Below are 13,058 nucleotides of genomic sequence, written 5' to 3' on the forward strand. Positions count from 1 at the left end.
ATGGAATCTGTGGGATGGAATCGAATGAATTTGTCTGTGGGATGGAATCTGTGGGATGGAATCTGTGCGATGGAATCTAATGAATGTGTCTATGGGATGGAATCTGTGGGATGGAATCTGTGGGATGAAATCTAATGAATTTGTGTGTGGGATGGAATCTGTGGGATGGAATCTGTGGGATGGAATCGAATGAATTTGTCTGTGGGATGGAATCTGTGGGATGGAATCTGTGCGATGGAATCTAATGAATGTGTCTATGGGATGGAATCTGTGGGATGGAATCTGTGGGATGAAATCTAATGAATTTGTGTGTGGGATGGAATCTGTGGGATGGAATTTAATGAATGTGCCTATGGGATGGAATCTGTGGCATGGAATCTGTGGGATGGAATCTAATGAATGTGCCTATGGAATGGAATCTATGAGATATAATCTGTGGCATGGAATATGTGGGATGGAATCTAATGAATGTCTATGGAATGAAATCTGTGGGATGGAATCTGTGGGATGGAATCTAATGAATTTTTCTATGGGATGGAATCTATCCGTGTGGAGCTTCAAGTATTGTCCCCTCATACGTGGAGGTTTTCTCCGCTCACCCTGGGATTTCTTCCCACCTTCGTGAAGATGTCCCAAACGCCCCGATGTTTAAAACACCCATGAAAATTACTCTCAAGACTCAGTGAGCGTTTTTTTTCCCCCGTGAAAATAAAGAGCAACATTTATTACACCAGTTAAGAGAGGTATGCAAAGTTGTGCTACAGTATACAATTACAACAGCACAAAATCACGTATATACAGAATCCATTATGAACTCAAATGTCTGCTGTCACCCAGTAGCATTTACATATCAAAGCAATCTCAGTAAACCGATATACTTTTATTTTAATCACAGTTTGTTGATAATTTTCAGGCTAAATGTTTCCTCTACAGTAAACTCTATATTCTTGGTTCTTTCGGTAAAGTCACGTAGAAGGGAAACAATAAAATAATTTTAAAAATATATATAAAACAATACAATTCTCACGACGTTTCGACTGCAACACAAGCAATCATCATCAGGTGTGAATACCACAGCAAGAAATTTTAAAGAAAAAATATTGCTGTGGTTTTCACACCTGATGATGATTGCTTGTGTTACAGTCTAAACGTCGTGAGAATTTTATTGTTTTATACATTTATTTTATTTTATTGTTTCCCTTCTATGTGACTTTACCGAAAGAATCAAGAATATGAATCCCTGCAGTCACGAAAGCTTTAAATCAAAAGTAAACTCTATGTTAGAAATGAATTCTTCACGTGATTTCATTGCATACTTGGATCACACACATCTTTGTTTTTTTGTTGTGCGTACATTTATTGCTGGGATCATCTACCGAATAACATAAATACACCAGAAAAAACGCTTCTCCGGATAACGTCATTGTAAACACGTTAATTCAGGATCGCTTCCATCAAGCCGCGTTCTATCTACTGCTGGATCACGGCCTCCGCTCTCCCGAAGCGACCGCCATGTGTCACGGCCTCTAGTTGGAGCAATCTGTCTCGCCCCGGCACGTGAGCCGATGGCTTCATTGCACCGTCTCCAAGGTGGCTCTCACTCAGTGGTGTTTTCATTCCTTCAGCTGCCAATTTCATCGTCAGTTCTCGAGCACCGACCGTTAATTCCCCCCCCCCACCCTCCAGCGATGCGTCTTGTGCCCAAGCCCCCGCTCGCCTTTTCCCCGGACAATCGATGCGATGCACCTCCTATTAGCATTTGGTTCTGCGCTCCGCACGCTCCTGTGTCTCGCCTCTCGTTGCAAATGTCAAGCGCCGTGGCTCCTTGCGCTTCTCTGCGCGATTTTCAGGCTTTGGTTACAGCACATTTTGCGTCGGCGTCCACGTGTTTACGGGAAATTATTCCGTTAATTATAACTTCTTAACAGGAAAATTAGTGTAATTTTCAGCAATCAATTACACTTAATAGGCGCTAACACTGAATCCTCCGAAGCGCAGAGTGCAGGCCCACGTTTAACGTCCTCTTATCTGTAAGCGGCGTATTGTGCGGGCATTAGCATCGACCCAAAAGAAAAGTGTTTTATTACGTCGTCAAGTTGACGATGGTTGTTTTTCTCATCAGATGGGCCATTAATGTACAGGCATGGACAGCTTGGCATCACAGTGCCAGGCCGATATTGCTCACAAAAGGCCAAAAATCATGGCGTAATTGCAAGCCAGGGAATCTCATTAGGGCCATTACTCCTGCAATGAGGCATGATGAATTACTTACAAATGGCTCATAGTAAAGTAATAATTGACAATTGCTATCTTTGAATCAATCGATTCACATTGAGATTTCAATATTTTTTGAGCGTTTTGCTATTCTCATTATTTCTGCACAAAAAGTGATCAAATTAATCCCCCCCCCTACCCCACCCCACCAACCAATTTTACGATTTCACACAATTCAGTTTTGACTTGATGAGAGATTCAAATTTGTTCTTTGCAGTGATAGTCCATGGGCCAGAACGTAAATTGTTATCACCTAATATTGCAAAACTTAGTCATATCAATTTATTTATATAGCCAATCAGAGTTTATTTTTTTTATAATCCACAAAACTTCAAACGGCTATCATCTCATTCACTGTTGTTGGCCACATGGATCAAATGGAACCACGTGTTATGCCACCTCAGGTGGCCCTGACACGTTCAGTATTTGGCTCATAGAATGACTAATAGAGCCTCTAATGGCTGCAGGGACGACATCGCATAGAGATGGAAAAACCATCGATTCATAGACATGTATCGTGAGCTTTTAAGAATCAACAAACGAATGAATTGTTAACAAAATGGGACCTTTTTTTGCCAGGATCAAAGCATGAAAAAATAAGAATAGTTGTGACTTTTTCTGGCAATTAAACAGTTGTGTTAAGATGTTTAAACACCAAATAGAAACCTTTTTTGCAAGGAATCATGTCTGCGTTAGCCGCACACACTTGTAGTGAACATGCAAACAAAACATGCCCTGATTATAATACGCGGTCTTTGAAACTGGCTGGTCTACACCAGAGACAGCTTTCTTTCAGGCCTAGTCTCACTACCAGTGTCAGACCAGAGAATGCCAAAAGGCGAACGGTACAAAGACAACGCCACTGTCAACTACAAAATGGGGCCATTTCTTTATGAATTGGAACAATTGGGTTGAATTGTTCCACGCCGGATTATACGGTCCTTGTCGCTTCTTTCAAAAGCCACCGTTGCCTTGAATGTCTCACCGCGTAGGAATGACCGAACGATTCCGCGAAGGTGAGGGGCCGTGCGGGGCGTGCTTGAATCACGCCCCGATAGACGGTCTTGTGCTCGAGAGTTGGAAGCGTATGCACGAGCATGTCGGTTATTCAGGAGGGGGTCGCACCCTTGCTGGGTGTGCGTCTGGTCACGTCCGAACAGAACGTACACCAGTCCCGACCCACTCACCGCTGGTGATCTCGCTCGCGAAACTTATAGAGAGCGGCTACGAATAGAGCGGGCAATGCGACAGAGTCGTCTGTGCACAAGTTTTCGAAAGCTACAGGCAATCGAGGGGATAAATCGAGCCCTCGTTAGGTGCCCTAGCCTGCTGCTGCCTCGTGAAGGGTGACTCACGTGTTCACGCTCATTCCTACTTTTTTGTTTACGAGACAAAGCCGTTAATCACGCCGCATTTTCGTAATAAACACATTTTTTTTAAAAATCATTATTTTGATTTTTTTCCATAGTCCCTGAAGTGCAACAGCACGTGTGAAAAAGCGGCTTGAATCACAACGGATTTATCAAAACATAACTGTGTATCAAATTAGATTTGAAGCTTTCCTGACTGCAGGAATTACTCGTTGGTTCTTTCGGTAAAGTCAAGTGGAAAGAAAATAAATTAGTATTGAGAATTATTAAAGAAAATAACTATTATCTAATTTATTTCCTTTCTACGTGACTTTACCGAAAGAACCAAAGAGTAATAACTGTGTAAGAATATGAAATAGTAATAACTGTGTTTGGCACACTGAAACGTACAACATATTATGAAGAGCACAAAGATGCAGCCCTGAAATGCCTTGCGTATGCCACTGATGGCAGAAGGGCCTCCCCTCGAGGGTAACTTGGCCAACGCTTCCATGCTGACCAGATGTCTTGGAAGTGGTGTGAGTACCCACAATTTATCCCACCGCACCCGACCTGCCAATCGACGGTGGGGTTACTCCTTCATACTGCTGGGTAGACAGCTGCTGTGGGCATTCTTCAAGAGGTCTGGAAAGGTTTCAAACACAATAGCGGCACCGGCTGCACACACAGAGCTACGTGTGTTGGGATGTCCCACTAATAAACTACAAATGTGGCTCAATCTTGATCGAGTACTATACTGGATATTGTTTGCAAGCAAATTCCAATATACAATTTTTCATAAGCACATTTTACACGTTGGTTCGTATCAGCCTATTGTATACATCGTGATTTCCTTAATCGGCTTAGAATCAGGAGTCCGACGAGCTGTGAAGAAGCTCCTTTGTTGGCGCGCAGGTGGTGCCGAGTCGATTAATACAACGCAGGGTCATGAGAGGCGGCTGCGGTTTCACCACGCTTTCACCCAAGCGGTGGATTGACCGCGGCTGAACGACGATACCTGCAGACAACGCCTAGACACTGGGAAGGCAGCGGCGGCGATCCACGGGCGCGCCCAGCTCAGGGCTTGGTTCTGGCCGGAGTAACTCGTTGCGCAGCGGCGCCCAGTGCCACCTGACGGATGGAGGAACCGAACTGCAAGGTACTCAGCGTTTCTCCGCGGTTTGCGTCGTCCGCGCTCACGGTGACAAACACACACGCCTGCCGGGAGACACACGCACGTACGAACACACACACACACGGTAACAGCATCACCACCACCGCCGCCACCATCATTATCATCATCAAGATAAAAAAAATTGCCATCACTGATTTCAACAGACAAGCCTGCCAATGCGACGTTGTGGTCTCAGGTTTGCTAAACGATACCCACTTCCATGTAAGTATTACGTTGAACTTCTCTCGCACCGTACGTAGCAAGGCATGCTAATTAGAGGTACGGGGAAGGACAACAAACTCAACACAAAAAAAACGTTTCTTAAAAATGAAGGTTGTACTGCTCTGCGAGACACCCGAAATATACTTCATCTCGTGACATGACGTTGATAGCCCGATTGTGGAAAAAAATAAAACTGGAAAAATGACAAATACAAACAAGCCTGCCACAGAACACAGCGTATTGTGACACGGCGCTTTGCAAATAAGTAAATAACTAAATAAATACTGTACTGGGCGTCATTATCATTGTCATCACAAATTCAACATCTTCGTTTTTGAGAAGGCAATCCCTGGACGTGCACGGGTTAATCTCCTTGAACCTGTCGCTGGGATACGGCGGTGTTTGGGGCGCATCCCTGCTGGGTGGTGGATGTGGAACTCCTCTCTGGGGAAAACACCCAGAGGGGTCTTGGACAGAGAACACGGAAAGAAGGTGCCATGAACCAGCTGCGTCCAGGAGAAGAATACAACTCTGATTTCAAAACCCGGGATAGATGAGGTAGCTTTGGAAGGCAGCCGGCTGAGGAAAAGGGAACTGATTTAAAATTAACGTCTCCCATTCCGGATTGGGTCACCACGGAAGGGAAGAGCGAAACTCCCCCCCAATATCCATTTCATGGAACTCAGTACAAGCCAGACTCCCATATCCAGGAGTCTGGCCAACCCCATGCAGCTGGTGTCAGTGGCAGTGTTTTTGTCAAATCACCTCCAACATCACGAAATCATCTTTCAACACAACTCTGGTCATGCCCTTCTTTGTCTGGGTCATCAAAACGTGGGAAGGAATTTTAAAAGTAAGCACAGGCGGTTTGAAATCGGTTTATTGCTGCACGATTAACAACCGAGTGCGGTACAATAATGTATATGATGTATAGGCTCATTGTCAGGTGCCTTGAAGTGGTTCAACAACAACAAAAACCACGATATGAATCTGATTTATTATTACCATCATCACTTATCATGAAGAGCACTGTCTGAGTCATCATCCATTTTTTTATGTCTTGCCGGATAAATTACTTTCAGCGTTTACGACTAAATACATCCAATATTTACTTCCAGAAAATTGTACCTAAAAATTTAAACAAAAAATGTGACATTAGGCACGGAATAATCAAAGCCTCTTCGATTCAATGAATTGTCACAAATCAAGGACGCGAGTCGATTTCAAGATTCCGTTTTTGCTGTCGTTTGCACTCGTGCTAAATATAAAGCACACATCGCCAAGAATGTACAGAATAAAATATGCAGCCGTACGAATCTGCGAAATCTATAGCGGCATAAATATACTGTGCAGCAGAATGAAACAAAACAAACGATGGACACACGCGAATCGTAAAAACGTGAGTTATTTCCTACACGGGCGATGTTCTGCACGTATCATAAGTGCAATAAACCACGCCAATCAACAAATTGTTACAGCCCTACTTACAATGTTGGAATATGATTTATGTTTTTTTTTGTGTGTGCGCGTGTGTCCACCCCTCCACGTGCGTTTTACCGTTGCGGTTTCCGTCCCATCGATGCGTTTTCCCGTTGCCCTTTCTTCTCGAAAAGCATTTCGCCGATGGCAAACGTTTTGAGGATGAACAACACTGGGTCGGTGATGCTTCGCAATTTGCGTCTCTAAAATGTGCGCCTCTCTTCGTCGTTGGGAGTTACGCCGAAAATATATTGCGTAAATAAATGAATAAGACGATACATACTTCGTACGATTTGTTAAACAAGACCCAGCAAATTAAAAAAAAATGCTTGATGTTTTTTTTTCCTCCTTCAATGACTTTTTTTTTAATCTACAGTAGCATTCACGTGAGCGCTGACCCTTATGTTACAGTTACGAGGAGGATGCGCTTGAGCAATGCCAGACCTAATTGAGTGTGACCAGCGGCGGGCTGGTCTGTAATTCGGGAAAGAGGCAGTGATAAATGCCCTAAACTTGATAAATTAGTTTATGACATAATAGAAGATTTTTGGGTTAGAATGCGTAAATATATAAATGTGTCGTTAAAACCCGCCACCACCCGACACAGCCAACTAGTAAGGGTTGTCACGTAAACAGAACGTGGCCAATTCGTCACTAGTACAGCACACCGGTGTGTTGGAGAGCCAAGCCACAACATTTACAAACCTGAGTACGACGTTTCGCCAGTAATTACACCTAGCTTCATCAGGCAACAGCCAGATTAGTGGATTAGTCCACCAGTTTCGTTTCTTACATAGCGGCGTAGATGTGTTGACCACACTTATATATTTACGCGATCTAACCCAAAAAAAACTCTATTATGGATGATATTGGTCGCGAAAGCCTACGTGTTAAACTAGTTCGTGACAAATTCATTACTCTCGCCTATTTGAATTGTGGCAGGCGCAACAAGGCACAACAAACGCTGACACCGAAACGTCACTGGAGAGGATTCCAACCGCGTGCGTTTCAAACGTCCCTCGTTGATTTCCTTCATCTGCCGCGGCCAATTCTTTATAAGTGGCGGCACGTTTTCCATAATCGCTTGTCAACGTAACTTGAACATTGACCGTTTAAGTACGATTCAACTTATAGCCGCTGCAAAGCCATTTGGCCTTGTTGCAATCAGTCAATGCGCATTACGAATTGACAAGCGGTGAAATTGGCGACTTTCAATGTAGAACAATAATCAAGGGCGTGTTAATTAAGGCAGAGCTACAACACATTTTTTTTCATACGCACAAAAAGTTTCCGTACGCACGTTTGTTTATCTCAATATGCCGGTACACACAAGAATAGGATTAATAAAATGTACCACATTTTATCAGTTTATATTTCACAGCAAGAAGTGACGACAGTTTGAGGTGGCCCAATGGTCCAGGTGTTAGGGCGCTGAGCAGGCACCAATGGCATTCTGGGTTCCAATCTGAGTTTGAGCCACAGCCTGTGATTAAACCGGGTTCTCAAGTGCATCGAGCTGACGGTTTTAGCCCGGTCCCCAATGATTGCACAACAAACCCCGTAATATTTCGTTTTAGTTTGTATTAAATTTCGCAAAATTATACCTCTGGGAATGAAAAATATCAGTTTGGCTGCCATGCTAGGAATATGTTCTCTGCGCAGGGTGTGTGGGAAAACGCTCTGCTTAGTTTGTGGATTAAAAAAAAAAGAATTTGAAGGGGTTTTGAACACAGTCCTGTGAAGTTTGCTTCTCCAGGCCAGTCTTAAATGCAAAGGGGTCGCTTTGTGAGGGGATCCCCAATGGACGTTTTCCTGACGTAATGTTAATTAGTAGAATTGTAAATCGGGTTTACGAAGAAAAAAAAAAACAGAACAAAACCCCGAATGTAATGGTGGAAAAAAATACAGGGTGCTCCATCTATAGAAAGCACACTGATATCTCGTAACCCGGCCCTTGTGCAGTACGGGATTGGTGCGAAAGGGATGGACGTTTTCTTGTTTTTTTCGGTAAAGTCACGTCGAATGGGAAAAAAATAAATAAAAATAAAACACAATAAAATAAAATTCTCGCGACGTTTCGGCCACAACACAAGCAGCCTTCTTCTGAAGCGTCGTGAGGATTGCATTTTATTATGTTTTATTTGTATTATTTTACTTCCATTCTACGTGGTGACTTCACCGAAAGAACCAAGAAGATGAATCCCTGCAGTCACGAAAGCTTTAAATCGGATGGCCGTTTGTTGGCTTGGCCGAGGTGGGAACAATTGCGCGGTCGCCGTGGTCACCTGACACAACCCCAGTGGATTTTCTCTGGTGGAGTTACATCGGACACCACGTCGTGCGTGCGTGCGTGTGTACGCACGCGACAAAATACGTGAGGCATCGCTGACTTCAACTGAAGGATCATGGAAGCTTCTAAGGCGGATCACACCGGCTATGTTGGATGAAGTGCATCGGGAGAGTGTTCAAAATGTATTGGGGTTGACAGAAGACATGCAGAGGGTTCGAATTTAAAATGTTTTGCGTCTATAGTTTCTCCCTATTATTTTAGTAGGGAATTAATGAGGGAAGCTGTTGCATGCGGTGGGGTAAAGTGTGGGTATTCCCACCTCTTCCAAGATGTCTGGCCTGTTGCAGAGTTTGTCAAAACATGGCTCTCAAGAGCTTGCTCCAGTGGAGGCCCTACCACCAGTAGTGGTAGGGCGAGATGGTAACTATCTCCCCTGGTGTATAGGAGGTCGTGGGTCAGATCCCGACCCTGACGCCTGCTTTATATTCTTGGAGTTTGCATGTCTCTCCCCGTGGTCGCGTAGATTTTTCTCTCTTGTTCCTCAGGTTTTGTACACTCCACATTTACGCAAACGTGCGCTCAGAGCGTTTGGGCTGCTTTAAAATGCCCACGTGATAAACCGCTTTGTGGAGCTGTCATTTGCGACCAGGTTGCTTCTGAAAAGGAGCTAAATAGCTCAGTGGGCCTTACCTGGTAAACGTAAATATAGTTGAAATCGCGTCAAATTATCTTCCCTCCATGCTAATGCACGGCGCATGACAACAATTCTCGCGGACATTGAGTGGCGTTCGTGAGAGGACAAACCTTGGCGTTCCCACCCAGGGCTGGCTGCAGGAGGTGGGTGAGCTTGGAGTTCCGGTAGGGCACGTGCAAGGAGCCATTGCGTAGGGCTAGGAACACCTGTGCACAGTCACACAACACAACCAGGTCAAACCGCCCAGCCGCCCGCGTTTTATTGCACACCCCCCTTCACAACAAACGCGATGCGCAGCTCTCCGTCGGGTTATCGGGTTGCACCGCGCGATGCTCGGCGTTCGTCTCACACGTGCCCGGCAGCTGCTTTGGGAGCTCAAAACGATGGACATCACGTGGGGCAACACGAGGTACAAACTGAAAGCAAGTCGGGGTGCGATGCAGCACAACCGTAAACAAACAAAAAAAAATCTACGCAGTGGTATAGACTAACGGTCTACGCCTCACGCCTGTAAAACTAAATAAAAACTCAACTATTTGTTTTTATTTCACAAGGTAAGGTTCACTGAGCTTTGTTTCAGAAGCGACCTGGTCACAAATGACAGCTCAACGAAGTGGCTTATCACGTGGGAATTTAAAGCAGCCAAATACTCCAAACGCACGTTTTTAAATGTGGAGGGAAAAACATGGGGTCCAGGAGAAAAATAACTACCACAGGGACGGAAACATGCAAACTCCAAATATACAGCAGGCCTATGCGTGTGTCTCTCTCTGTGTGTCTCTGTGTTATCTCTCTCCGCTTATGTGTCTGTCTATGTGTCTCCGGTTCTGTGTTTTATCTCTCTCTTAAATTTAGCAATCTTTGGAAGAACGTAATCAACCAGGTAAGGTGTTGACTGCTATGTTAGCCGACTATCTGTGTTGTATTGCATTATATTTCTAAGTTTACTGGGTTTAAATTTTGATTTAAAGCTTTCGTGACTGCAGGGATTCATATTCTTGGTTCTTTCGGTAAAGTCACGTAGAAGGGAAACAATACAATAATAAAAATATAAAACAATAAAATTCTCACGACGTTTCGACTGCAACACAAGCAATCATCATCAGGTGTCAAAACCACAGCAAGAAATTGAAATATTTGAAAAAACCCGCCACTTTTTTCATTTTTTTGCTGTGGTTTTCACACCTGATGATGATTGCTTGTGTTGCAGTCGAAACGTCGTGAGAATTTTATTGTTTTATATTTTTATCATTTTATTGTTTCCATTCTACGTGACTTCACTAGGTTTGTTTTCTCTTTCATTTGTACCTGATGATGATTGCTTGTGTTGCAATCGAAACGTCGTATGCTATTATTTAATTTATTAATTTCTCTTTCTACGTGACTTTACCGAAAGAACCAAAGAGTATACAGCAGGCCTTAGGGTCGGGATCTAACCCACGACCTCCTGCATACCAGGCGAGGTAGTTAACATCTCCCCACGGCGACACCTGTGCGCCCCACATGTGCTTGCGATGCAGTGCGGGGCACCACGGTTGACATGGGCCCTAGTGCAAGGAATTAATGGGGTCCCCTGGCCATGCCTGGGTCCTGGTTGCAGTTCCACCATCTGCACACTTGATAATACGAAACTTAACGCATTCGTCAGTAACACTGCCGTTAAAAAAGAAAAGAAAAAACAAATATGCGTGCAGTGAAATGTATGTGTGTTCAACTTATTTCGCACTGTACATAGCCAACTGTGCTGATCGGAGGTGCAGGGAAGGACAATGAAACGCAACCCAAAAAGCAGTCACGAAGAAATTCGTTTTCAATCGATATTTAAGTGTGCGTAGCTCCAGTGGCTTACTAATATCGGAAGGAAGAGCGTTCCAGACGGCCGCAGAAGGGCATCTGAAAGCGAGCGGATGCGGTGACCGCCGTCTTTGTTCAATGGATGGCCAGCCAAAAGCCGCTGCGAGTATGAAATATATTGCCCATTCTATTTCCCCTCCACCCCCCCCGGCACCTCCGATTAGCACGGTTGGCTACGTACAATGCGACAGAAGTTCACCATGCATACGTACGTACGTGGAGAAGGGCCATTGCCTGAAATGTCGGCTGTTATCTTTTTATTTTGTTCTATTTAGGGCAGTGCTATTGACGAATGCTTTGAGATGTCGCTCTACGTGTGCTTGTGCGCCACTGCCAACGCAGCATCATCAACCGAGGAGACACTTGGAAGCAATGCCCAGGTCGCAATAACCCTGCACAGGAGTGTAATGCACACCTTCAGCATTGCTCACTGCTGGAGGATCATTGTTAAGTATTCAGAAATGTATGGATTCATCAGTTGCTAATGATTCTTGAGCTCATGTTTAATGCATCGAATTGCATGCGTGAGAATCAATGTCCTTCAATCTCTGTACGTCGTAAGTAATGAGTCCATGTCAACCCAGCGACCAATCGAGGTGCTACCATTAACCAGGATGTTGGATACATGAAGAAGGGCAGCACTAGGATTGATTATAATCAATAATTATTGAATCGGAATGTCAAGTCGAGCAACGGTTCGCATTCAAATCGGGGTGAGAGAGTAGTGCTGTAGTTGACTGACCCCAAGAAACTACCCAGCAATTGCTTGCTGTACATTTACAACGTTCATAGAACGTTTCTACACGTAACTCTATTGTGAATATCATATAAAATAGCAACAATTTATTCATATTTTTAAAAAATTTAGTATAAATCTTGACTTAAAGCTTTCGTGACTGCAGAAATTCACATTCTTTGGGTCTTTCGATGAAGTCACGTAGACAGGTTCAAACAAAAGAACAAAAACTAATGAAAAAAAATTCGACGTTTCGATCTCAACACAAGCGGTCGTCATCAGGAAAAAGGGGGGTCGGCTTAAAAATGGGCGGTTAGCTTCTACTAGGCAAACTGTTTGTGAAGGTAGCAGCCAATGTTAATGTAAGTGGTGGGCTTCCAGGTAACAATTAGCATGTTAATGTCAGATCGCTGAGCGGCCTCCACGGCGAGCGTGCCGAGTGCCACCTCGCGCGCCAACCTCTAGGTTGGTGCGAGGCGATCTGACATTAACATGCTAATTGTTACCTGGCAGCCCCACCACTTACATTAACATTGGCTGCTACCTTCACAAACAGTTTGCCTTTAGAAGCTAACCCCCCGTTTTTAAGCCGACCCATTCTTTTCCTGATGACGACCGCTTGTGTTGAGATCGAAACGTCGAATTTTTTTGTTTGTTATTTTCTTTGAACCTATCTACGGGACTTCACTGAAAGACCCAAAGATTATTAGCTAGTGTAACATTCAATTGCAAAGGGGTTAGGTGGGTGGGTTTGAAAGTCCCATTAATAAAAAAGCACGACTTTCTCAACTTCAAGGCGCTCTTAATATCTTACAAGAGATAGGTCAATCCGAACATTCATGGGATAAGCCACGTGGCCTTTGACAACAAGAACACCGATTTGCGTGCCAGTGCCGAATTGAAAGACGACCTCCGTCGCAAGAAACTGCAACCAATGGGGTTTCTCACGGTAACTTCTACGGACAGTGGTGATGTGGCCCAAGCGG

At 44.2% G+C, this 13,058-nt stretch overlaps 1 protein-coding gene across 1 annotated transcript in view; it reads right to left on the reverse strand.

Annotated features, from left to right (window-relative positions):
• Nucleotides 1–703: 703 nt before the first annotated feature.
• The window catches only part of LOC116951200 (uncharacterized), a 33,626-nt gene continuing 21,271 nt past the window's right edge, over nt 704–13,058 (reverse strand). Inside the window, exons 13-14 of the mRNA XM_032969684.2 lie at nt 9,593–9,688; nt 704–4,841 (exon numbers count right to left, since the gene is read on the reverse strand). Coding sequence (XP_032825575.2) covers nt 4,701–4,841; nt 9,593–9,688 — 237 coding nt within the window. The 3' untranslated portion in view covers nt 704–4,700. The remainder of the gene's footprint in view (nt 4,842–9,592; nt 9,689–13,058) is intronic.

The sequence above is a fragment of the Petromyzon marinus genome, chromosome 42 (genome assembly GCF_048934315.1).
Source record: "Petromyzon marinus isolate PM22_M1 ecotype Great Lakes invasive population chromosome 42, UKy_Petmar_22M1.pri1.0, whole genome shotgun sequence".
NCBI classification, from domain to species: domain Eukaryota; kingdom Metazoa; phylum Chordata; class Hyperoartia; order Petromyzontiformes; family Petromyzontidae; genus Petromyzon; species Petromyzon marinus.